Here is a 26073-nt window from a genome sequence, read left to right as displayed (position 1 = left end):
AACGTAATCTTCCATTGATGTGCACACCAACTCATTCGGGCCCTTTAGTCATTTTATAAAGGATCTGAACTTTTTAGAAAAAACAGGACGCAACAATTTCTTTGGGCCTTGATACACCGAACAAAATAGTTCAGGTTCAGGTTCCAGTTGCTAAGGATGCTACAATATTTATGTTACACTAATGCTACTGATTTTATTTTTGAGGTCTGACCATTCATTATTTATATACTTGAGAACACGGCATGTGATCCAGGTGTGAATGTTTCAGTTTCACCCGTCAGCTGTGCATTCGCACCCTGACATTTTTGCATGCATTACATCTTTGGGTGGTGTGCTCTAGTGATGTGGTGTTGTCACTTCATTTATATGTAAGACAAAAAACACAGAATAAACTATGTCTAATGACAGCTAATACACGCGATCACATGCATGATTCCTATAAATAGAGTTCACAAAAATGTTCTGTTTCCTGTTGCTGCACAGCGCACGCAAAGGGGTTTAGACAGCAGTTTCCTCTGAGGAAATGGTGATGAAGTTTGACAGAAAGTTTCCCCAGCTTGTACCTTATCTCACGACACAACATTGGCTTTGTATGATACAGATAAACGGCTGCTACAGGGAAATGGCTAGTGTCCCTGACACAATCTTTAGTTTCAGCTGGACTTCATATTAGTGGCTGTCGCTTGAAAATGAAGGTACAAAACAATGTCTGATAACTGCTGAACTGAATGTTTATAAGTTGTGTCGAGAGAATCTATAAGTTCTTAATGTTTGTCAAGACCAGTCACATGATGATGCGTTGTCCCCACAGAGCACAATCATGTTAGATGCAACAAGATTAAGAAGATTAAAACGATTCTTTTCAGTTTGAGGTAAACTATTGGGGGAATTAATTTGGGACAATTCGAAGGAATTTGTAGTGGCATTAAATGTCACTACAAAAGTACATTAACAGTTTTAAATTGGGGCGAAAGAAATTCATGGGACTGGGACCAGCAGCCTGTCTCAATGTCGCTACTCTTACTTAGATAAAACCTACACATAATGGAATTAAATAGTACATGATTGTGCTCTAGGGCATGATGACCAGCAGTGATAAAGTGACGGTGTCAGCAAGTGTCAGTAGTGATTAAGGTGCTACAATATCAGTTCTTGTCCATTATGCATTGAGAAGTCTCACAGCTTCTGGGATGAAGCTGTTTCTCAGTCTGGTGGTTTTGCATTTAATGCTCCTCAGCCTCCTGCCTGAGGGGAGCGGGACAAAGAGTGTGCTGGATGAGTGGGGTCCTTCATGATACAGGTGGCCCTCTTCCTGCATCTGGAGGTGTATATGTCTGTGACGGTTGGGAGGCTGCCTCCAACCACTCTCTGTGCAGCCTTCACCCTCTGTAGAGCTTTCCTCTCTGCTGTTTCTGTGCCACACGTTGATGCCACGTTGAGCACAGAACACTCTCCACCGCACATCTGTAGAAGGAAATGAGGACTGAGCTCTCATGTCCCGCACATATCATCCGCCTCAGGAAGTAGAGCCTCTGGTGAGCCTTCCTGATCAGGCTGGAAGTGTTTTTCCAGGTGAGGTTGTTATCTGGTTGTAGCTGGGTACTACTTCGACTGCAGAACCTCCGACGTGCAGGTGTGTGTGTGTGTCTTCCCCTGTTGAAGTCTACAATCATCTCCTTCATCTTCTTCTCATTCAAACAGAGATTGTTTTTCCTGCACCAGTCCTCCAAGTGTTCCACCTCCTTCCTGTAGCCGGTCTCATCATTGTTTGTGATGCATCCAACCACTGCTGTGTCGTCCCCAAACTTCACAAATGACAGCCTGGATGGTTGGGTGAGCAGTCATGTAAGCAGCATGAACAGGAGGGGACTTAGCACACAGCCCTCAGGGGAGCCAGTGCTGAGGACTATGGAAGATGAGGAGACATTGTGGATCCTCACAGACTGCGATCTGTTGGTCAGGAAGTCCAGGACGCAGTTACAAAGAGAGGAGCTCAGTCAAAGGGTCAGTAATTTATCAACAAGTGTCTGTGGGATCATTGTGTTGAGGGCAGATGAGAAATCCACGAAGAGCAAACGGACGTAAGAATTCTTCTGCTCCAGGTGAGGGTGGTGTGAACCACAGAAGAGATGGCATCTTCTGTGGTTCGATTCTTCCAGTAGGCGTACTGGTGTGGGTCTGAAGTGACACTGATGGTGGCTTTGATGTGGGCCGTAATCAGCCTCTCAAAGCATTTTGTGACAATCAGCGTGAGGGCTACTGGTCGATAGTCATTTAGACCTGTCACAGCAGAGCTCTTGGGGACTGGGATGATGGTGGCGGTCTTCATACAGGTGGGGACAGCTGCCTGTGAGGAGTTAAAGATGTCTGTCAGGACCAGAGAGAGCTGATCAGCGCAGTTCCTCAAAACCCACCCGGGGATGTTATCTGGGCCGGCAGCTTTGCGGGGGTTAATCCTCCTGAGGGTCCTCTTCACTTCACCCTCATACTGAGGGTTTCTTCATCTGGTGATGGGGAGAGTCTGATGCTGGGCGGAGGCGTGTTGGGGTCCTCAAAGCGGGCATAGAACCAATTGAGAGCCTCAGGCACAGAAGGGTCTCTAGGGCATTGTGTAGCCCTGGTTTTATAGTCAGTGATGCACTTGATACCCCTCCACATACTGCATGGATCCTGGGAAGAAAAACGACCCTGAATCTTCCGTGCGTATGTGGCTTTGGCTCTCCTGACGCCTGCAGTCAGTTCTCTCCTGAGTCTCTGTGCATCACCTTACCTGAAGGCAGCGTCCCTGGCTTTCAGCAGGGCACGGACTTCTGCATTCAGCCAGGGTATCTGGTTTGGATAGCACATCACAGACTTGGTGGTGGTAACATCCTCCGCACACTTACTAATGTAGCCGAGGACAGCAGATGTATACTCCTCCAAATCCAGCTTCCCTTTATACACAGCAGCATTCTTGAACACCTGGCAGTCTGTGCATTCAAAACAGTCCTGCAGAACAGAGTCTCCATCACTGGGCCACACAGTGATGGTTTTCTGTGTGGGTTTGGAGCGTCGTAGTGCAGGATGGGGGATGGTAGGCAGGGACAAGCATAATTCATCCAAGATGGCGCCAGTATGCTTGGCAGACTGTCCTCCTCCTACCTCTTCTTACCCTCGTCTCTGTTTTCGCACTTTTACTGTTGTGTGCTTTTTACTCTTGTCTTGGCTTCATGCCTCTCTGGGAACAATGCTTTAATCACATAGGATCGGCTAACTTTGCTAAATTTCCGGCCACCTCTCTTCCAAGAACCGGAGCTACAATGGGACTTAGGAGACGCTACGCTGCCGCTTACCTGCCCGTCTACAAGAACTTTCTGCCTACCTCCACTGTCCCTGTTTAAGAGGCGCTCCAGGAAGCGTGATAAGCAGACTGGACGTCGGGTTCGCCTTAAAGCCTTACTTAAGGCACATGCTGCGGTTAACTCCTCTCCCATCCTGGACTTTCTGCAATTTCCATTCACCTCCCACCGCCGGCCATCCTTCAAACTGCTCAGCCATCGCTGGATCAGCCCTGTTGGACTTAATTTTATCCGACCTTTCCAGTGGTTTGCTCGCCACTTTGGACCTGGATTGGGACCTCTGGTACTCGCGCTTAACGCAGGCACCTAAGTACTGTCCTCTCCCAACTACAGGCCTACTTAAACGCAAATAACATTAGTGACAAATTTCAGTCTGGTTTTAAACCTCACCACAGCACTGAAACGGCATTGCTGAGGGTTTTCAATGATCTTCTTTTAATTACCGACTCAGGTTGCCCTGCCATTTTAATTTTATTGGATCTGTCAGCTGCTTTTGATATGGTAGACCATAAAATTCTTTTAGAGGGACTGAAACATGTTATAGGCATCACGGATTTTGCTCTTAATTGGTTTAAATCCTACCTCTCGGGTAGGACTTTCTCTGTCATGATGGGCTGCTACTCATCTGCCGCTGCCCCTCTTTGTTGTGGAGTACCACAGGGTCTGTGCTGGGCCCTCTACTGTTTGCCTTGTACATGCTACCCCTGGGTTCTATCTTTGACAAATATCAGATCTCCTACCACTGTTATGCTGACGACATTCAAATCTATTTCCAATTGTCTGATGATCTGCCATCTTCATTGAATTGTTTGTCTGACTGCTTGAAAGAGGTTACAGAGTGGCTGTCAGCCAATTCTCTCATTTTAAATGAGAAGAAAACTGAGATTATGGTGTTTGATAGTCACACTCCACGAGACCAGCTAGCTGCCCGATATGGTCCCTTTGCTTGCTTTTTACAGATACTGTAAGTAATCTAGGTGTTTGCCTGGATAGTTCATTTAAGCTGGATAAACAGGTTTCCTCAGTGGTTAAATCTTCTTCCAATTGCGCCAAATTTTCAAAGGTCAAACACTTAATACCGTACAAAGATCTTGAAAAACCGATACATGCTTTTGTGACCTCCAGATTAGATTATTGTAACTCGCTCTACTCTGGACTCCTACTCGCTCACCTCCAATGATTACAGCTGGTTCAGAATGCTGCAGCTCGTCTCCTAACCGGAACTAGAAAGTTTGCCTCTATTACTCCAGTGCTCTCTGACTTACATTGGCTCCCTATTAAATTTCGTATTGATTTTAAATTTCTGCTGCTTACTAAACAACCTTGCGCCTGACTATCTCACCGACCTCCTCAGTGTCTATACTCCAGCCGTTCTTTACGATCATCTGGTCAGTTACTTCTAGCCCGGCCCAGGCACCGCCTGAAGACTAGGGGTGATCGTGCATTTTCCTCTGTAACACCAAACCTCTGAAATAGTCTTCCTGCTACCATTCGTGCCTCTGACTCAATTCAATCTTTTAAAGCACGCTTGAAAACTTACCTATTCAACCTGGCTTTTCCGATTCGCTAGTTCTCACCGCTCATTTATTGCTGTATCGCTACTCATTTCTCTGGATAAACATGATTTCTCCCTATCTCTACTTACTAATGCTATTGTTTGTTTCTCTATTTTCTCTATTTTACCTTGTTTTAATGACTTACCGTTCAGTGTAATTATTTACCGTTATTCCTTACTGTGAACCACTTTGGTCTTTTAAACGTGCTATATAAATAAAAATGTATTGTATTGTATAATGCACATGTGGTCGGAGGGGCTGAGGTGGGGGCGGGGCACTGCTCTGTATGCGTCTCGCATGTTGGTGTAAACACGGTCCAGTGTGTTATTTCCCTGTGTCGGTATGGTGACATACTGATAAAACATTGGCAAGATGTCTGTCAGGTTTGATGATTTTGGATTTAACAGGGAGCCAATGAAGAGAAGCCAGTATAGATAAAATCTGCTCTCTTTCTAGTCCCTGTCAGTACTGCTGCTGCAGCATTTTGGATTAACTGAAGGCTTTTCAGGGAGTTTTTAGGACATCCTGGTAATAACGAATTACAGTAGTTCAGCCTGGAGGTAATAAATGCATGAACTTGTTTTTCAGCATCACTCTGAGACAGGATGGTTCCAATTTTAGAGATGTTGTTCCAATGGAAGAAAGTAGTTCTACATATTTGTTTAATATACACAATGGAGTCTAAGACCCGACCTGACACAGACGTACAGGCACACACAGACACAAATGTGCATTCCCACCCCCATGCACACATATACAAATACTCAGCACTCACCCAACGTAGAGACAGACACAAAAAGACACTGTAGGGACAGCCAGAACCCCAAGCCCCCACGCCTGCCCTGGACCCACACAGGGGCAGCCAGGCTACCAGGCCAGTAACTCACGTTCCCCAGCACAGACCGTCCCCCAGTCTCGCTGCAGCAAGCCACAAGGAAAACAACTACGACGAAGGTGGGACTGAACTACGACCCCCTACCCCCACTAGGTGATGGAGCCAATCAAAGGAGCCCAGAGGGACTGATCCAATGTGGTGGCAGAGGCTGTATCAAGAATAATGTGATCTAATAGATGGTTTTTATATTGGTTAGAATTAAGATTATATTTATCTTTCCAGTGCATGAGGAACATTTTCTTGGCAATGCATAGGGCCATAAAAACAATGTGGGCTATGTTCATTTCTTTGGTTACATCATCCAAGCTGCCCAACAAGCACACTAGAGGGGAGGCTGGAATGTTACATTTCAGACACTTTGATAAGTCTTCACATATCTCACGCCAATACTTCTGAACTGGTGGACAGAACCAAAGAGCATGGATGTTATTGTCCGGTGTAGTGCCTTGACAGTGTGAGCATTTGTTGGAGGACGTAAAGCCCATCTTGAACATCCAATGACCCGTATAGTGCACTCTATGTAGTATTTTGTATTGTATTGATTGCAGACTGGGATTCCTAATCGATTGAAAGGTCTTTATACCTGAGACCAGAAGTTTTGGTCTAAGGTGACTGATAAATCTCCTTTGCAATAGGAAGGGATATTGATTCGTCTATTTTAGAAAGTGTTCTGTATATTTTGAACAGTAATTTGGGGAGTTTCAAGAGTAAGACATTGTACCACACTTGGTGGTGTTTGTAATTCATCTTAACTGGTTTTATATTTCATTTTTACTATGGATTTAATTTGTTGATATTCTTAAAAACTTTTCTTGTTGATCCCATATTTGACTAGTCTGTCGAACGGATTAAAGTTTCTTCCTTCTAATATATGTTCCAAGTATTTAATTCCTTTACCACCCCAATCTGGGAAGTTAATCATATTATTGTTTTGTAATATGTGAGGGTTGTTGACAATCATGTTTCAAAGACCACTAACATTGCTAAATCAAAGACTGTAAGCCCTGTGACTAAGTCAAGATCTGTTAAGACTGCTAACTCCGGTTCTGTTATTTCTGGTTTTGTCAACGCTGAGTCTTTTTGCTCTTTCTGAGCCTGGACAGCCAAGTTCTGAGTCATCTGACACTCTTTTGTTAAAAACTACTCGTCAGAGTAGAAAGAGTTTAAAGCCCATTCTGGATGAATTCGTTTTTGCTGAACCTGCTCCTGTCTCGTCCTGCTCCTGCTCCCAGGGCAGCTGCGTTCCAGCCTTCCCCTGCACCAGTATCAGTTTTCCAGGTGAGGAGGGCTAGGGCCCGGTTGGTCCCTGCTCCGGTTCCCAGGCCGGCTGAGACTCTGTCAGTCCCTGCACCCGTACCAGTTCCTCGGATAGGGACAGCATCGGACCAGTCGTCCTGGCTCCCAGGGTGAGGGTGGCCATGAACCAGCTTCCTCCTGCACCCGTACCTACTCCTCGGGTGGGAGTGGCTGGTGTCCGGTCTGCCCCGGCACTGCGCCAGTGTCATTTTTTGTCAGCTGGAGGTTCAGAGGAGCCAGTCCTTCGTCTCTGTTGGTCGCTCTGGTGAGTCCGGCCAGCACCTCCTTGTGTCCGCTGCCGGATCTGGTGGGTCCGTTCAGCCACCATCTGCGGCTTCCACGCCGTCGCTAGCAGTTCCACCATCAGCGGCTTCTACTCTGCCACCTGCAGTGCTACCACCTCCATCGCCTGCGGCTGCCATGGCCTCATCTGGTCCTGCCTCATCTGGTCCTGCCCATCCACGTCCAGGACAGCTCCTCACCATCACTGGTCACTTTACAGGCCATTGGCTGGACATCTTCACCATCATTGCCAGCTCCCGGACCTATTGTGTCGCCGCCGTCTTCCACGCGGTTGGCCTCGTGATCCGCTTTCACACTGCCACTGCTTTCCAAGTGGAGTGGAACTCTGTTTTTGTTTATTTCTGGACTCTGTTTAGGACTCATGCTGCTATTCCTTAAATACAATGGGTGTTGATGATGATAAGAGACAGGTGAGTACACAGCTGAACTAAATCTAACTAATGATACATGGGAAGTGACATACTGAACTGACATAGGCTAGCACAATAAAACAGGAAGCACATAAATAAACAGTGACAAGTACAAACTGAAAACACTGGGTCCCAGAAACCCTGATTGAAATGGGGTCAAGCTGGGTCAAGTGATAGGTTTTTAAGTCATGGTTTAACTATCACTATCTTGAAGACCTGTAGTACATGTCTTTGACATTTAGAGCTCTGCATGGACAAGCAGCAAGATACATCGGAGATCTTTTACATCTGTACATCCCCAGCAGGTCCCTGAGGTCATGTGATCAGGGCTTGCTGGTCATAAAATGCTGAAAACGAATGGTGGCAGAGCTTTTGTAACAGTGGCCCCCAGACTCTGGAACGCTCTGCCTTTGAAACTGAGAACTGTCAACTCAGTCATCTTTTTTAAAAAAAAAAAAAAAAAAAAGAAGAAGAAGTTAAAACTCATCATTTTAAACTTGCTTCTGGTTCATTTATGTTTTTTGTTTTAGCTTTTCTGTGAGGCATTTTGTGATTTTTATCTAGAAAGGTGCTATACAAATTTTTTTTACTTTAGTTACTTTTACTTTACAACACTGATTAGTAGAGACATTACATTTGACATCATTTACCTTTAAGATCAAATTTTACAATCATGTAAATCACATAAAAAGTCTAGAAATCAGATAGAAACTCTGACTACGGACCATAACATTAAACAATTTTTTTTGTTGTTGTTTTTTGTTTTCCACCCAAAGGATGTACAAAGCTACGGGTCAGATTTTCAAATGAATTAATACTCTAACAAGCATGAGTGGAAGATTGCTGCCACACACACCCCTCGGCCTGTGCTTCGAGGATTCTCATAGTTAGAATGACTCGGGGGTGTTGATTCATTTAAACTAACTTAATCATCCTGCTGTAACCAAGTTTCTATAAGGCAGAGTAAATCAGCTTAATTCATGTACTAACAGGGAGTTTGTTACAGTCCTGGGTCAGTGACCCAGGGTTTTGGAATTTGTATTACTATTATTATGATTATTATTAATCTTGGGTTTATTTATGGTTATGACTTCTAGTGTTATGGTTTCGGTCTTGTACATCATGCACTCAAGTTTTTCTCTGTTCTGTAAATTCTAGTTCTTAGCTTTAGCTCCGGTTTATTTTGAAGGACTTGTTGCTACATTTTTATGTGTTTTGTTTCCACTTCCCTGTTGTGTCATTATGGGTAATTGCATCAGCTGTTTTCCCATGTGCGTTCACTTTCCCAATTACCTTCCAGTGTATTTAGGTCTCATGCCTCTTATGTTCTATCCCGTAGTCATAGCCACAGTAAAGGTCATAGTTTGACATTTCAGTGCGAGTCAAGTCACAGCTCAGTTTTGTTCCTGTAATCATTCAGCAGCTAAATAAACGATTTGCTATTGGTTCGCACCTCTGCTCCGTTTCCCTCTGTGTCTGCGTTCGGATCCACACCTCACTCTCTCCACACGATTCGCCTCCGCAAATCATGACAGAGTTAGAATAGAGAGACCTAATGGTTAATAATCCACCTTTCACTGTTTCACTCTTTTATGTAGATGTGGATATTGTATTGTTCTTACTTTGTGATTCTATTTTGAATGTTTAAATTGTTTTCTGCTGATTTTGCTGATTTTTGATTTGTTTTGTGTTGGTTTAGAAGCAGATGCACTCTCTAAGGGGATGCTGTTTTGGGTATAACAGGAGGAGAGAAGCTGCAGAGAGGTGTGCAAAACTGCAACGCTGCTTCCTGGTCCCAACTCTGGATACTCTGGATTTTAGAGGGTTTATTAAATTTGGCCAGATTTCTACAATGAGAGCTGTTCCACACAAAGTCAAGGGATGACTTTACTCCTAACAAGACCAATTTTGCCCCACAAAGTTTCCCACTATTTATAAAGCCCAAATCATTTTTTGGAAACCATTCAAACAGTCAGCATTTTAAGGAGATTATGCCGCTAATCATGACATTCCTGGTCTGATTAGCGAGAGAACCAGAGAAGACTACAGAATTTTGGCAAAGTTACACACCAATTCAATATTAATTTTAGTGACCTCCGGTTCATGTAACCGAGTATCATTACTGCTGACGTGAATTACTGTTTGGCAGAATTTATGCTTCTCTTTAGCCAGCAGCTTCAGCAGTGCTTCAGTATAACTTGGCCTCTGCAAGACGTTACACCATAGTTGTTGAGATATCTCGCTTTCTAGCTGAATGAATACTGTGAATATAATTAGCGGATAATTCAACAGAGAGTGTGCTTTTGATAAAGCACACGAAGATTACAATATGAAATAAGACATTTTCTAAAAGCTTTTAATGAAATGGGCTATACAAAAAAGCTACACAAACACACCACTGTGTATTGTAACAGAAACAGGAAGTGATACTGTACCACAAAGAGTGCCAACACCAAGTGAAAGCATTCATATAGAAATGTGAAAATGTTTTTTGTTTCAAATCGGATTTCTCACACTGCAAACACATTTGTGGCACATTCTTTTGCAATATGCATAGTGTGGACTGTGCACTAGCCACGATTATAGAATCAGCTGTTAGATGTTTTCACTAGTCTATGACACACTTATATGAGCTTAACCACCATAAAATAAAATAGTACAACTTTATTTGAGCTTATCTTCTATATTTTATTACATTTATTCATTTATTTATTTGCACATTTTCACAGATTCATTTATTTACAGGATGCTTTGAGTGCAGTATCGATTCTCTCCTGTTGAATGCATTGTGCAACTTGTTAAACCGTATCTTACTAATGTCACAAATGGCATCCAGCACTTTTGAGGTAAACTCATGCACAATAAACAAAACGTAAACATACTTTAATTAAGTTTGAACAGAGCTGTCTGATAAGCCTCTCTCTGCTTTAGAGAGTTAGTGGGGGTTCCATGGAAAATCAGTAAATACCTCCCACATCAACTGGTGATAAACATCTCCTTTATGAAGCTCAACAAATTTGTTGAAACCCCCCAAACTAACAAACTACTTTGCATGAGACCAGCTTTTACTAGTTTTCTGTACCCACTTCACATCAGTTTAGAATTCCATCATTCATCTGATCTTAACAGTGCATCACTTACATGTGAGACGAGTGAGCAGCTTAAATCAATAGACATGTAATGGCTTGACTTGTTTTGTACATTCTGAAGAAGGTGTTTAAGTGTTTAAAGTCCTTTTCACATGATCTCACTTCCTGGAAGAAACATTATTGTCATTATGTCAAATCTCACTGCTTTGCAGATGATACACAACTTTAATTTGTGTTTTACCAAATATCTAATAATGAAATTCCTTTCACAGTGTATGGGGCTGAAGCATTATGGGTACTCTCATGTATTCCATAAACAAATAAGCTTTTACATCATGTTTAGTGAAGATATGAAAGTAACACAGTTTTATTAGGGTGTAAATTACCTTGTTGTTTTCACTGATTTAAACACTGTAACACTTCCCCTCATTGACAGTGTTGCTGTTCTAGGGTGACATAAAGAACTGATCAGCATTACGTAGGTTAATGAGATTATTAGCATCACTTCATTATAAATCTGTCAAGGTTACCTAAATGGAATCAATCACAGAATACGATGAAAAGTTTAGTTGACTTTAATGCCAATAAAAAAAAAATACAGCTGGGTTTGCAAGCTATGCTGTTCAGGAAGTTAAGCAACCAAAGCTCTTCGCAGGTTAAAACTAAGCAAGTTAATGAGCTGATAGTTAAACCACCGAGACTTTGAACGGATGGTAGGCAAAAGGCATTTAGGTAGAAAAGGTTTACATACTGTCACGATAAGGGCTCACTGTGTTTCCTGAGAAGGTGAGTTAACGCCCCAGTGAACAAAGCTCTCACCACCTTCCTACCATTTGCTTACATGACACAAGTAAATTTCCCGCATGCAAAGTCAAAGTGGGATAGGCAGATGCGTTCTGGGGATGTTCTCCCGAGAGGTTCCTAAACAGAGGAAATGAAAGGTGAGTGGGTGTTTCACAGAATAAACTCAAGCAAACAGTCTGTAACTAAAGGCCTGAACAACCATCCTGCTAGAGCAGGCTAATGATCTGGCCATGAGCAATAGTGAAGTCGAAGTTCAAATACAGAGTTTGATTGGTGGATGACAGGTGTGCTTGGTGTCCAAGGACCACACCCACACTGGAAGAGACTGGTTAATATCCAGTCATGCCCAGAACTGCACAGACAGGGCGGAGAGAGAGAGAAATGACAGTTAGTGCACCTGGAGCACAGGGGAACTATGAAAAAATAGCCTGGTTCATATGAATGATCATTATTTATAATTATTTATACATGAAAAGAAATTAAATAATCAAAATCAATAGTTTAGTATCCAGTTTAATGAAAATCGCAGAACAAACAAATTTACAACAACAAAGTGAGAATAAAAGGGTGGAGGAGCCTTTTTAGGGCCTTGCACTCTGGGTTTGGGCAGGTTATATATTTATTTATTGTGTAGAGACACCGGTATAGAAGCAGTTTCACAATTTCAAAAAATAAAAAAAACAAATGAATACACCAAAAACAAACAACATAAGTCAAATGGTAAAAAAAAAGGTGTATTATATAAGGCAACAATATGACTGTTAAACAGAAACATGTTTCCTCACAGGCAGTTTGAGTGTTTCTTAGGTAGCGGTGGTTTGCAGTTCATTCTGTCCTCAGGTTCTATAAAAAGGAAACGTTGTGTGAAGCTGCAGTGCAAAAAGGAGACATTTCATATTCCACTGTGCTTGGTTAATAATCCAGTCTAGTACTGATGAATGAACAGACACATAATGTGCACTCACAGACTCAGACAGATCTGCTACATTTATAAAAAGAAAGAAAGGAAAACACAAATGCTCCCTTCTTTACATAAACAGAACTCAAAATGAAAGCAATTGACTTTATTACTAAACTATTGAATATAATTTTGTTGGGTGAATGCAAAGATGTTAATTTCATCTAATTTAATGAATGTTTGGTTGTTGATACAAGTAATGGAAATCACTTCTGTTTAACAAGTGATATATGAAAATACAAGTATATGCATAGTTGTTATTATTTTATTTCCAAAATAATAATATTGTAGTATTAACTATTAACTATTAATTATATATTCTGGTTGAAAATACAGTATAATGCAATATTATATACAACTGAACATACTAGTTGTGTAAAGATTTTAACCCAGCATGTGCACAGTTAAACCTTTCTAAAACACATTGTTATGTTTTATTTCAGCACGTGAATAAATAACTTCGAACCGTCAGTTGTTGTCTTCTGCTCTAGCCAACTGTTTTGTGTAGCTAAGAAGATGTTGGTTTTTTTACATCGTGCACAAAATGGAAGTTTCCTTTACACAAATCAAACAGCACTTCCGATACTGATAAGCACATTTGCAGATTTAAAAAATGATACCCACATAAATTTTATCACAATATTCTGTGGTTTACCTTTAGACCGCAAACATAGAGTAGAGTTTATTTCATTTCCCAAATGGATTAAGAATCGGGGTAACCTGCTTATCTTTGAAGCATCCAAACCTTCATTTTTAAAGTAAAAATAACAAATGAAAACGCAGATAAACAAGTCAGTGATAAAATCCAGAATTATTTTAATATAATTTTATTTTACAAAAAAAATACAATAATGCTATTTGTAGATTATACATATATATACACACATATATATATGTATATATATATATATATATATATATATATATATATATATATATATATATATATATATATATATATATATATATATATATATATATATATATATATATATATATATATATATATATATATATATATGTGTGTGTCTGTATGTGTGTGTGTGTGTGTGAGATACCATTGTAACATGATATTTTTCAGCATTTATGAATATTAACATTAGGTTACAAAATATATAATAAATAGAGGGAAAAAAACAACATAATTCAGAATTGAACTTCGTACACAGTAAAACATACAGGTACCGGTGGTGATGTCACCGTATGCAATGGAAATGGTTTTCACACATACAGTACGTGCTGCTTTTGCACTGAAGATGGTGACATGATAAGCCAACACTTTCAAGATAGCACCAGCAATGGTAAAAATAACCAACTCACTCATGTATAAGGTGAGAATCCTCAACAGAATAACAGGAAGTTACTTATGAGCAAAAGCAAAAGTAGCATGACATTTAGGAGCCAGAGTGGGAAGTACAAAACTGGTGGCTTTTATGATAGACGTGCATCCTAACCTTAAACTTTTTTTGCAACCTTAGTAGCTTATTGCTAGATGTCGAGTTGTTTTGATCATCAAGTAAAATGATATTCTCGTTTAGAGTTATAGGATTTAGGCTATTATTAATTAAATGCAAATTTGTTCTACAAAGTACACAGCCTTTCCATATTAAGGTGTTCAATTCTCAGTAGATGTAAAATGTTCAAAAGTATTTTTCAAGTCTATTTATATTTAACTAAAAGCTGCATTTCCTTTGAGCTTGTGTATGAAGTTTATCTGCAGTTGTTGAAGTTGTAAAATGAGAAATGTTAGGTTTGTCTTGTTTGTGGCAAACGTATGTTGACATGTCAACGGTCAGTGCTGTCTACATCATGATCAAACTTTTCCCATCTTATTGTCACTTAATGGAAAGATGCTCTACACAGTTCAAAACACTGAAGCTTCTGAAGCCCCTCCCACTCTGAGACAAACCCACCGAGGAAAAACACCCTGGTTACAAGCAGCTCTATACAGGGAAACGTGAAAGCAGAGACACTTGTGAAAAATTATAAATCACATCAGCAGTAACGACATGAAGTTAGGTCAATCAGAGGTCACCAGCAACAGTTTTGAGTCAGTGTGTGACTTTACCAAAACAATGTTGGAGTTTGTGCTGGTTTCCTCTCAAGGTGAATCAGTAGAGACATGTTTAGCCACATTATATTTTTAAACAGTTGGCTGTCTATTGGGCAATTATAAGGAGAAACAGCATCCACCCCACTTTGGGTGGAGCAGTTCTCCTGTCACAAACTGGCCAAATGTATTAACCCCCCAAAATGTGACAGGAGTTGAGACCAGGAAGCAGCGCTGCAGTCTTATAGCCTCTCTAGTTGTAAAACAGCTAATGGGTCATGTTGTCCATTTTAAAGGTACAGCACTGGTACTGCTTTGAATCATATCTATTCAACAGATTCAAATTTGTTTACATAATTGGGGGTGGGGGTGGGGGGGTCTTCACACATCAGGGTTAATCACAGAGTTTACAAGGTTCTGTGCTGGGAGCAATTTGTATTACAATGCAGATGATACCCAGCTTTATCCATCCATAAAATTAGTTAGAACCAAGACTGTCTTACAGACATACAGTCCTGGATGATTTCTCATTTCTTGCTTCTAAATTCAAATAAAACTGATGTTATTGAACCCTGACCCTCAGGAATTTTAGAAGCATGGTGTCTAACCAGATATAACCAGAATGTTTCCAGTTTGTATGGATACTGTGCAAATGCAAAGCGTTTCACACTACTGCATGTGTTTACTGCACGCATTGAAGGTCATCCTGGTCCAAAAGGACTCCATGATTCCTCCCAGTGTTACTGTAGTCCAAAGTAATGCTATTCAAGCCTTCAGCTGATCTAGAACAGCGGTCTCCAACCCCTGGACCACGGCCCGGTACCAGTCCGTGAGTCGTTTGGTACCGGGCTGCGAGAGTTGAGGCTCGTGTGTGAAATTTATGGTTTTCAGGGTTTTTATCGTTAACTCGGTTTCCCTGGGTCTTTCCCCGTGTTGTAGTTGTGCGTCTTATTTTGAAAGAAATATTTACGCGTTACCATAGCGACCAGAGAGCATTAAGGGGCAGAGAGGAGGATGGTACTCTCAGTGTTGTTGGTGCATTTCAGGAGGACGCTGCTAATAAAGTTACACAAATACACAGTGTTTTTTAACCTCTTACTAAATGTTATAGCTACAGCCAACGTGTTTAAAAGGTGAAGCTTTTTCATTCCCAGTTTCTTTCTTACTCAGTTATCATTGTAAAAGTTGGATCATAGAACAATCAGGACACTAAATCAAAGTGCACATCTCCGTGTAGCAACACAATGACAGGAAAGTTTTAGCATCTTTCTGACAGACTGACTGCTGAAGAGAAACACACGCTTGTTAACACACATTTGTGCATTCACATAAACATGATGGTGAAAACAGGAAATAACTCCCAAAGTAACATTTCTTATTATACATGTTCAACAATAATTATACTTTGAACAGAAACCAAACAAAGAAACAAATTCAGATGAGTGAACAGTGAATAACTATACACAATATAAACTTATTAACATTATGTTAATGTTTATGTCATATTACTCAGTGGAAACCAATGAATGCAAAATAGCTGCATTTAAATGTTCTAATCTGAGAGATTCCTTATTTCTACAAATGGGTAAAAGTTTTTCATTTACAGGGAAATGAGGATAAACCACTTTCATATCTATTTATAGCATATACACATATTAATGGATATTGGACTCACTTGTTGTAGACACTAATTTTTCAGCAAAAATGAATTTGGATGTTTTAAAAGTCGTTCATCATGGTGAAGGCACTGGTCAGATTTTATTGCTGGAGTTTTAAAAACTCAATTTAACTCTACTCTATCCCCACTCGCAGCAGTCATATGAATGTTGTCAAGTTTATTCTGACAAGTGAAAAATTAAAAATCTTAAACAACAGACTTGTTGGGAAATTGGCTTCCTAAATTGTAAACCCTGGAGAGAGAGTTGCTCTGTTACTTCCAGTCTACAAGTGATAACATGCCTTATCAATCCTAACCATACTCTTCTGTGGGAGCCGTTTCCTATGAAAACAAACACCTTGTACAAATGCTGACGGAGATGTTGTGTGAAAAAATAATTACCATATTGTGTCCCAGTACTTGCATTCATTGTTTCACTGATTATTCCTGTGTGAGAATGCTCACTGAATTTTGTGTACAACAGTTAGCAAGCATAAGCTGCATCATGCTAAGTCCCTCTACCTGGATCTGATAAAACTGCCCTATTAGGCTCCACCTTCCCACTTGTTTCTGCACACAGCTGAATTCATTTTGTTGAGTTAACTGTTAGCTTTCAGTTGGGTAAAGAATGGAGAGAATTTGTTGATAAAAAAAACACAATAAAAGGAGTATTCGAAAGTTAGCCTGTTAGCATTAAAATGCTATGTTTTGTACTGTATCGCAAAATCATTAATAACATAAGATTGTAAAACGAATTTATTCACATTGTGATTCTACTGTAGGACGACTAAACACGGCTAATTCAGCTCAGTCTTGTGCTCAGTGACTGTGACGCTGTTCAAGAAAAGCCTAAAAAGTATTCTGTGGAACACTGGGATGTTTGTGGTAACCATTAACCGAGTGGTAGCCTCTGAGATTGGAAATGAAACCAAAGTTGAAGTCCAAAAAACTGCTGCTGCTGCTCCAACTGAGCCTGGGACCAAAGGTTGGTCAGTTCACATATTTATAGATACTCTGCATAATGAGGGTAAGAAGTTTAGCTTCATGAGGTCACAGAGACATTTCCTCTTACAGAATTTACTTAGGGATTGATGCAGTATTGTGATTGTCTACAGTAAACGAGAGTGTTTTCTCCAAATATGAAGAAATTAAATACAAAGACATTGTATGCATTGACAAAGTAAAACCTATTTAAAAATAACATGTATACTGTTCTGCTGTCTGCAAGTTGCCTCCGTATCATAACTTTCTGTTCCAACACTGTTATAGGCGTTTCATTTTTGTAAAAAAAATCTAAATAGCAACATGTTGCCAAATATATTCACTGCTGCAATAATATATCTTTGCAGACCACGATATAGATAGTACCTGTTTTATCAGTACATTCCATGTGACCTGTGCTAAATTTTGCCAACACTGCACGACTTTCTCATTCTTAGCTTTATCTTTAGAAATAGTTTGTTTTTAATTCTCAACTATAAGGGTGTGTTTGAATATTAATAATACTACAGTACTCACTACTCAGGCTGCTGTGAGTCCGAATCATATATCTGTTTTTGTTTTTGTGTTTTCAGGTTGAAATTAATACTCCACACTTCCTCCAGTAATTTCAAATTAAAAGGATGTGATGGATTGTGCCCTGTGAGGTGTTTGGAGACTGTTAAGATTAAAAAAAAAAAAGCTGTATAATTTATAAGGCAAAATAAATGATTAAAAAAGGAAAGTGACTAGAGATAATTAATGATTTTAACAGTACTAAAATAGAGAAAAGAAATCCAAAGCAGAAACACGATGGATAATGTTGAAGACATGGATGACCTTTACACTTGAAGGTGGCTTAAGCAGCAATATTACAATTAGAGTTTGCTTTTTAAATAAAATATACACCTGAAAGTAGTAATCCACATGAACACAAAAGGAATGCAAAGTGAACACATAATACTGGTAAACAAGAAAACAAATATGACAGATTAAAAGCAGTGACAGGTGTCATAAAAACAAAAACAAACAAACCATCTGTCACAGCTTTGGATTAGAACAAACTGTGGTATCTGTGCACAAAAGATGACATAAATATGTTTTTCCACCTTTAGGGATTACATGTACTGTGCACCTGAAGGAGGTCAAGATCTTTATCAGTTATGAACTTTTGAACTTTGTTTAGATTCATAAGTTTGACCAAAGTGTTAACCTAACCTTTTCACAACATAATCATGTGAAAATGGCGTGTTCCATACAACCCGCAACAGATCCTAATTCATCATCGCGGCAGGTGCTGCACTTTTTGCAGATGGTATCATTTCTCAGAGGCCGAGCTGCACAGACGGCAGAAATAACCTCACTGGCTGATCCTCAGTTGAAAAGCAGAGGTTCCAAGCACAGCATAAGATCTGATTCTTTTCTATTTCTCTAATATTTTAATATGCAGTTTATAGTAATGATGCTTTTGTCACATTAGCCCATGATTTAATTAATAGATGTTATACATATTTATTGAGGGTATTAATCATATTTGCCTTCTGTATCATTAACTTAAACAGTAATTCAGGTAAACAAGGAGGTAGACACATTTATTATTATTCAGATTCCTGGCCTTCTTGCCTTTTACATTGACAAAAACAATGCGACTCAGTTACAGCTCTTGGTGTTCATCTGACTCAATCAGGATTTAGAATTCACTATTTAAACTTTAGAAGTTTAAAATATCTGGACGCTAGCCTGCTTGACCCTCTTTGATCATGAATTCAGTGATGATGAATCAATGCCCTCCCTATTTCTGTTTATACCAGCTCATGAGGTTACAGCTGCCTTGGCTGCAGATATCTCTGTCTTAAAGGTGTCAGCAGCGGGTGCCAAGTCAAAAGCAACCTCTCTCACTCCCATGTGATCAGATGTGTGGTCCTTTGCTGTAGTGTTCCCTGAGATTGTAGGTCTGATAGCACATAGAGATGTCACAAACCCCTGGAAGTCCTGGGCTACCCCTTTTACCAGGATCTCCTGGTGGACCCGGTTTGCCTGGGATTCCCTGGTTGCCCGGCTGGCCAATTCCATCAAAGCCACGGGGACCCTGAATCCCTGGAGTGATAAGGAAAGATTAAAATAAGAAAAACCTCTGTACTTAGCCTAATTTAGGTCAGTGATAATTGAATTAGGACGTTCAAGTCAGTTAGATTATAGATTTACAAAATAATGCAACAAGTCCACAGCGGTATTATGACAAAGTGGTTGGGAACAACAAAAACTCAGCCATAAAGTGGTAGACCACATAAAATGACAGAGCGGGGTCAGCAGATAGAATAGAATAGCCCTTTATGTCATTGTACATGCAGTGAAATCATGGGTGCTCCATACCAACTGTGCAGAAGTGAAAAATGTATAAATATAAATAGATAATGAAGTGCACAGCGTGCAGATGTGAACAATTGTTTTCAGCATCAACCAAACTGCAAACTTCCGGTGGCCTGCAGGTTAGCTCAAGAACACTGTAAAGAGAGCTTCTTGGAACTGGTTTCCATGGATGAGCAACTGCATCCAACCCTTACATCACCAAGCACGATGCTTAGTGTTAGATGCAGTGATGTAAACTACACCACCACTCAACTCTGGAACAGTGGAACGGGTTCTCTGATAAATCACAGTTTTCCATCTGGCAAATCAATGGATGAGTCTGAGTTTGGAAGTTGCCAGGACAACGCTACTTGTCTGACTGCACTGTGCCAAGGGTAAGGTTTGGTGTGGGGATGTTTTCAGGAGTTGGGCCTCTTAATTCCACTGAAAGGAACTCTTAATGCTCCACCATACCAAAACATTTTGGACAATTTCATCCTTTTGGGGAACCGTTTGGGGATGGCCCCTTCCTGTTCCAACATAACTGAGCAGCAGTGAACAAAGCAAGATACATAAAGACATGGAGACATCTCTGCTCTATCAACATGATAGAGCAGAGACTGCGAGTCAGGCCTTCTAGTCCAACATCAGTGTTTGACCTCATAAACGTACTTTTATGTACATAAATGTGCACTCCTAAATTTTGTGGAAAGTCTTCCCAGAAGAGTTGAAGCTGTTATAGATGCAAAGGGTGGGCTGACACTATATTAAACTCTATCGATTAAGAATTGGATTTCATTCAAGTTCACATGTGTGATATATTTATGGCATTTATTAAAAATCCACACTACTAAGAGCTTTCGCACATTTTCCAGAACTCTCAGGTAAAATTCCTGGCATGGGTGAATAACAGTGAGGATAGTGTCAGTGTACAGGTTATTGGATTGTTAATATGTGCACAATTAAACATACCTTGCTGTCCAGGTGGTCCTGGTGGTCCCTGGTCTCCATCTCCTTTTCTGCCTTTCAACCCTCTGGGTCCCGTGTCACCTGGGGATATGATAGGTCTGTGTTTAGAAACTAACATTAGATTCTGTGTCAGACCGAGAGCTTCAGGAACAAAAATGCCAGGTTTTCTGTAAATTTGAGTTTTGGGGACATTTTACGTCTGTTTTCCATGCAAACGAAAACTTCCCATGCTGAAAAAGGAAACGATGCCAAAAGGTTCAGTGGGTCTCCCAGCAACGTAAGTTTGACTCCAAAAGTGAGTTCATCAGTGGGAGATATTCGTATACCGTACTGTGAAAAAGTATTTGCGCCCTTCCCAGTTTCTGCAGCCAGTTCAGGCACTGGCCCAGATGAGTGAGACCCAGGGTTTGGTGGACCCTGGAGGCAGAGTGAATGGAGGTTAGATGTGTGCATGGGGAAATCCCACAGTGCTGCTGCAAAGAAAAAGTAAGGCAAAACACATACAGCGTAAAGACTGCAGTTAGTCCGTATCTGAAGCATCCGTTAATTCTAGGGACAGATTTGCTGGGGTTTGATAACTTGTTGCGGTATGTGTGGGGATGCCTTCATGACCTTTAGTGGCATGTAGCGTCTGCGCTGCACTCAGCGGGGATGCAGGATCGACCGATGCTGACTCTAGGTAGAAGCCACGAGTAGGCCCTGCCGGCACTAGTAATTCACTCCGCGGGAGATTTCCTACTGGGGCGGTCTCACCTCTGTGCGCCCACTATCATTAATGGAGGTCCCGTTTGAGTGTATTTCCCCACAATGGCCGTGGATATCACTTTCTATTACTTCTGGTGGATTATGCAGTGCAATATCCTGAAGCAGTGCCGGCACGGACCATTTCTGCGCTGTGTGGCACAGATGCTGTTTCAGATCATCTCCCGAGTCGTCATCCCAGAAGAGATACTGACTGACCAGGGTACACCATTCATGTTTCGCACAATAAAGGAACTGCATAAATCTGGGGACTGAACCTGTTCAGCATCTGCTACCCTCAGAATGATGAGTTGGTGGAGTGGCTAAATAAGACTTTGAAATCCATGACTCTTCAGTCCATTTATGAGGATGAATGTGACTGAGATAGTTGGTTAGACCCTCTGTTGTTCGCAGTGTGGGAGGTTCCCAGACCTCCACAGGATTTTCTCCCTTTATGTTACTGTTCAGCAGAAAGCTGTGGGGGATGTTGGACTGTAACATATCCATGGCAGACCTGATGATGTTTCTATGCTTTTCAGCATCTCTTTTATTGACACACACGGTTCCTGTTCACAAACACAGGTGCAGCTGCAGCTTTTCAGGCGCCAGCTGAACACATCACCAACAGCAACAACAGCACTAACCAGGATTCGGTACAGACTTTTTATGCCACTCAGGTGCATCCGCCTCCCCTGCAGTGGCACCGCAGACCACGCCCCGCCACATGGACCTAATTAAAGAAAACAGGGAGGAAGGTCCAAGCCCAGCTAAAAATGAAATGCAATATATTCTGGACCTGAAAGCAAAACTACACACGTTGGGGAGTTTGTCACAAGAGAATTTGTCCCAGGCCCAGGAACGTCAGCAGGACCTGTACAACAGAGGGGACTGTATTCAGGCAATCTTTACCGGGAGACAAAGTGCTTGTATTACTCTTTTCTTCCAGCTCAAAGTTACAGTGGCTTGCAAAAGTATTCGGCCCCCTTGAACTTTTCCACATTTTGTCACATTACAGCCACAAACATGAATCAATGTTATTGGAATTCCAGGTGAAATACCAATACAAAGTGGTGTACATGTGAGAAGTGGAACAAAAATCATACATGATTCCAAACATTTTTTACAAATAAATAACTGCAAAGTGGGGTCAAGTGGCAAGGACCATTTGTGGTCACACGGCGAGTGGGTGACATTAAATATGAGGTGGTACAGTTGGTCAGGGGAGGAGCCACACAGATATAGCAACCTCCTCAAAGCATGGAGAGAGGCTCAAACTGTTTCTCTTAAGGAGCGAGATGAACTGGGACATGGATTTTCCAAACTCCACCATTCCCTGTCTGCAATGACCATTTCACACAGGCCCAGAGAGCCTTGGCGTGACAGTACGTTCACGGCCCTATCGGTTACCTGAGCACAAAATACAAATTACTCATAGGGCTGAAATGCTAAAAATGGGTAATAGAAGAGTCAGACAGTGCACGGTGTGGCTCCATAGTTCTTGTGGTCTATAGGATTCTGTATTGACTACGGCAAGGTGAACAAGGTGTCACAGTCTGATGCTCATCCCATACCCCGGGTCAACGAGTTCCTGGATCAGTTAGGCATAGCTCGCTTTTTTATCACACTGCACTTAACCAAGGGCTCCTGGCAGATTCCCTTGTTTACAGAGTCCAGGAAGAAAAAGGCCGTCTCCACTCAGTATGGTTTGTACCAATTTGTCATACTTCCGTTAGGTTAGTTTGATTTCCTCGAGGTATTTTTGTCTAATATTAAAATGTATTTGACGATCTGAAGTGTGACAAGCATGCAACAAACTAGCAGAATAAACACACTGTAGCTTTGCCTCAGAAGTATGCAATATCACACCTCCCTGTCAGAGGAACTATACAGCAAAGTGTCCACATACATAAACTGACTGTGCAAAAAACCTGGCTGACCCTGATTATGCAGCACTGAACCACAGAAAAAGTTTCATCCAACTACAAAGTGCCTTTGGATGACTAAATTGTGAATGGGTGATACATAAATAAACTTAAAATGAATTAAACTATTACTGACAGTTGTACAATTACCTGTACACTGGATATGTGCACATCCAGGGCACCGTAATGTTCTCACCCAACTCTGACTCCTCCACAGTCGCTGCATGGCTGGCCTAACAAGTTAAAATGCTACACGGCAGTGGAGTGGTATCTTCCACAGCTGATTAGCCACTCTCTGTGTTGAAGTGGTGATAAATCACAGACAGCTCACTGAGATGGGTGTGGAGCATTTGTTGTCTTTTGCTCTGCTGACTTTCACTGATGTTCGCTTGTTTAATGATCTTGTTTTATGGGGTACAGTGAACATCAACACATCCAATTTGTTCATCATTGACACTGTTTTGATTTTAACTGTTGATGAAAGCGGTCGTAAATTTTGTCCCATCGCTTCTTTGTGATGGTGTGTTGTTACTTATTGCCTTGTTTTCATCAGAGTGAGGAGCCAGAATGGAGCTTTTTGTCACAATGGAGCAGATATAACATTGGTGAGAGGAAGCTTTGTGTACAGATAACATAAACCTGTCTGAAGGTACCTTAAGAAACTGTGTCATATCAAACCTTTGAGGCCTGCGGGGCCCTGTATTCCAGGAGGTCCTGGGTAACCAGGAGCGCCATTTCTGCCAGGGTAGCCTGGAGTTCCCATGGAGCCTTTGGGTCCCGGTGCTCCTGGCTCACCTGGAGGACCCTTCACACCCAGGCAGGGTTCACACCTAGAGTGAGGAGTCAGGCTCTGCAGCAATGCTGGCAGCTGGTCTGTAGGGCACAGCCACAACATGAGAAGAATCTGTGACAATCTGCATCAAACCTGCTTTCGTTACACACATTATATAGCACATTTTCTGCACTATAAGGGCACTTAAAATCCTTTCATTTTCTCAAAAATCAACAGTGCGCCTTATGTATGAATTCTGGTTGTGCTTACTGACCTCGAACTGATGTTATGTGCTACACGGCGCTCAAAAATCTGTCAAAATGTTTTAGTACGACTTTGGTGAGTTACGCGGAGTAATCCGTACTCTGCTTCAACATAATATTATGGTGTGTGTATAAGGACCCCAAAATGGCTCCTGTTAAGAGACATGCTTACAAAGCGGATTTCAAACTCAAGGCTGTCAGTCGTGCAGTAGAACACGGGAACAGAGCAGCTGCAGAGAATTCCACATTAATGAATCAATGGTACAGAAGTGGAGGAAGCACGAAGAGTGAGCTGAGTAAAGTTTGACTAATCTGACTGTTTTGTTTTGCTTAATGCGCCTTATAATCCGAAAACTACGGCTTGTAATTGTCAGCTTTAGATTCGTGGTTGCAGTTATTCAGTCTTATAATATGAATCTATAGGCAGTCTCTGTATATTTTAGGTTTGTACTACATGCTTAGCCCAAAGCAGCAGACAGACAGTACTGTGAGCAGCAGTTAAAAAGCCTGATAGCATAGACAACATAAGATTTAATCAGACAACATGCTGAATTGTCTTAATTTTGCATTTTTGAAATGGCCACTAAGAGACAAAAAGCCTTTTGACCCTACAGAAGTCAGGGAAACACTGAAATACTCGTTTCAGGTTACACTGAATCCAACGTTAAACCAACTCTGAAACTTTGGGTCATTGTAAGAGGCAGGAAAGAACATTATTCAGCTCGTGTCCATGAGTGTATGCTTTCACAGCCAGATCCACACCTCATTCGTCACATCCAGTTTCAAAACACTGAGATGGCAACATTGGAAATGCTCATCTCAAGACTTCAGAACAGGACTTTACAAACCAGCGGGTGACATTACAGTATCCATCTTTTATATTATCTATGGGTGGGAAAAAAGGAGCTGTGGGAAAAAATCACTGGATTCTTCTTTACATCAAAGACTAAAAACAGGAAGGAGGTGATTTATTATTACTAACACATTCATTCTGAGTTTAAGACGGTCTTTTACAAAAAAGATCACTTAAACTAGAGTGAGCACATTCACCAAATTTTCTGCAACAAGTGGATATTGATTAAAAGGTATTGTGTGAAATGTCTGAGACAACTGTGTCAGGCTGCAGCTTTGGTTTATTCACCGCAGAGTGATATGAAAACAAACAAATACTTACTACGCAGAACATCAGTGCAGAGCTTTACAAGATGTTCGTCTGAGGGAGGCTTACCCTGGAACACACAATTACACTTTGATTCAGCTGAAGCCACCCTGGGACTTGGAAAACATGCTCTGGCTCATGCCTGCAGATTTAGTGGATCTTCTCAATGTTCAGTTCTCCATCTTCATTTAGCTCACACACACTGACAGCAGTGTCACAGTAACTCCCAACCCTGATCTCTCCAGGTGTGGCAGGAAAGTGTCTTTTCTCCAACATTCAACATCCAACAGTCCTTTTTTCATTCTCACTGCTATGGTTGTTAGCATCAGATAGGAAAGGAGGTACACTCACAGGTTTGCCAGGATATCCCGGTTGGCCCGGTTGGCCTGGGTGGCCTGGCGACCCATCCTGTCCCGGAAATCCCCTGGGACCAATGACACCCATGTGGCCCATGTCACCCTTCTTTCCATCGGGTCCTCTGGGGCCCGTATCACCTGTCACTCCTTTCTGAAGCAGCAACAGAAGAGCACAAAAAAGTCACACTCTAAAGGAAGAAACAGTCAA

At 41.3% G+C, this 26073-nt stretch overlaps 1 protein-coding gene across 1 annotated transcript in view; it reads right to left on the bottom strand.

Annotated features, from left to right (window-relative positions):
- Window positions 1–18738: 18738 nt before the first annotated feature.
- The window catches only part of si:dkey-225n22.4 (collagen alpha-1(XXI) chain), a 56085-nt gene continuing 48750 nt past the window's right edge, over window positions 18739–26073 (bottom strand). The window contains exons 27-31 of the mRNA XM_039617208.1: window positions 25861–26016; window positions 25525–25579; window positions 23994–24188; window positions 20656–20733; window positions 18739–19431 (exon numbers count right to left, since the gene is read on the bottom strand). Coding sequence (XP_039473142.1) covers window positions 19244–19431; window positions 20656–20733; window positions 23994–24188; window positions 25525–25579; window positions 25861–26016 — 672 coding nt within the window. The 3' untranslated portion in view covers window positions 18739–19243. The remainder of the gene's footprint in view (window positions 19432–20655; window positions 20734–23993; window positions 24189–25524; window positions 25580–25860; window positions 26017–26073) is intronic.

Source organism: Oreochromis aureus, linkage group 9 (assembly GCF_013358895.1).
Source record: "Oreochromis aureus strain Israel breed Guangdong linkage group 9, ZZ_aureus, whole genome shotgun sequence".
Lineage (NCBI taxonomy): Eukaryota > Metazoa > Chordata > Actinopteri > Cichliformes > Cichlidae > Oreochromis > Oreochromis aureus.
Note: the sequence above shows the minus strand (reverse complement) of the source record. Positions and strands in the feature narration are given on the sequence as shown.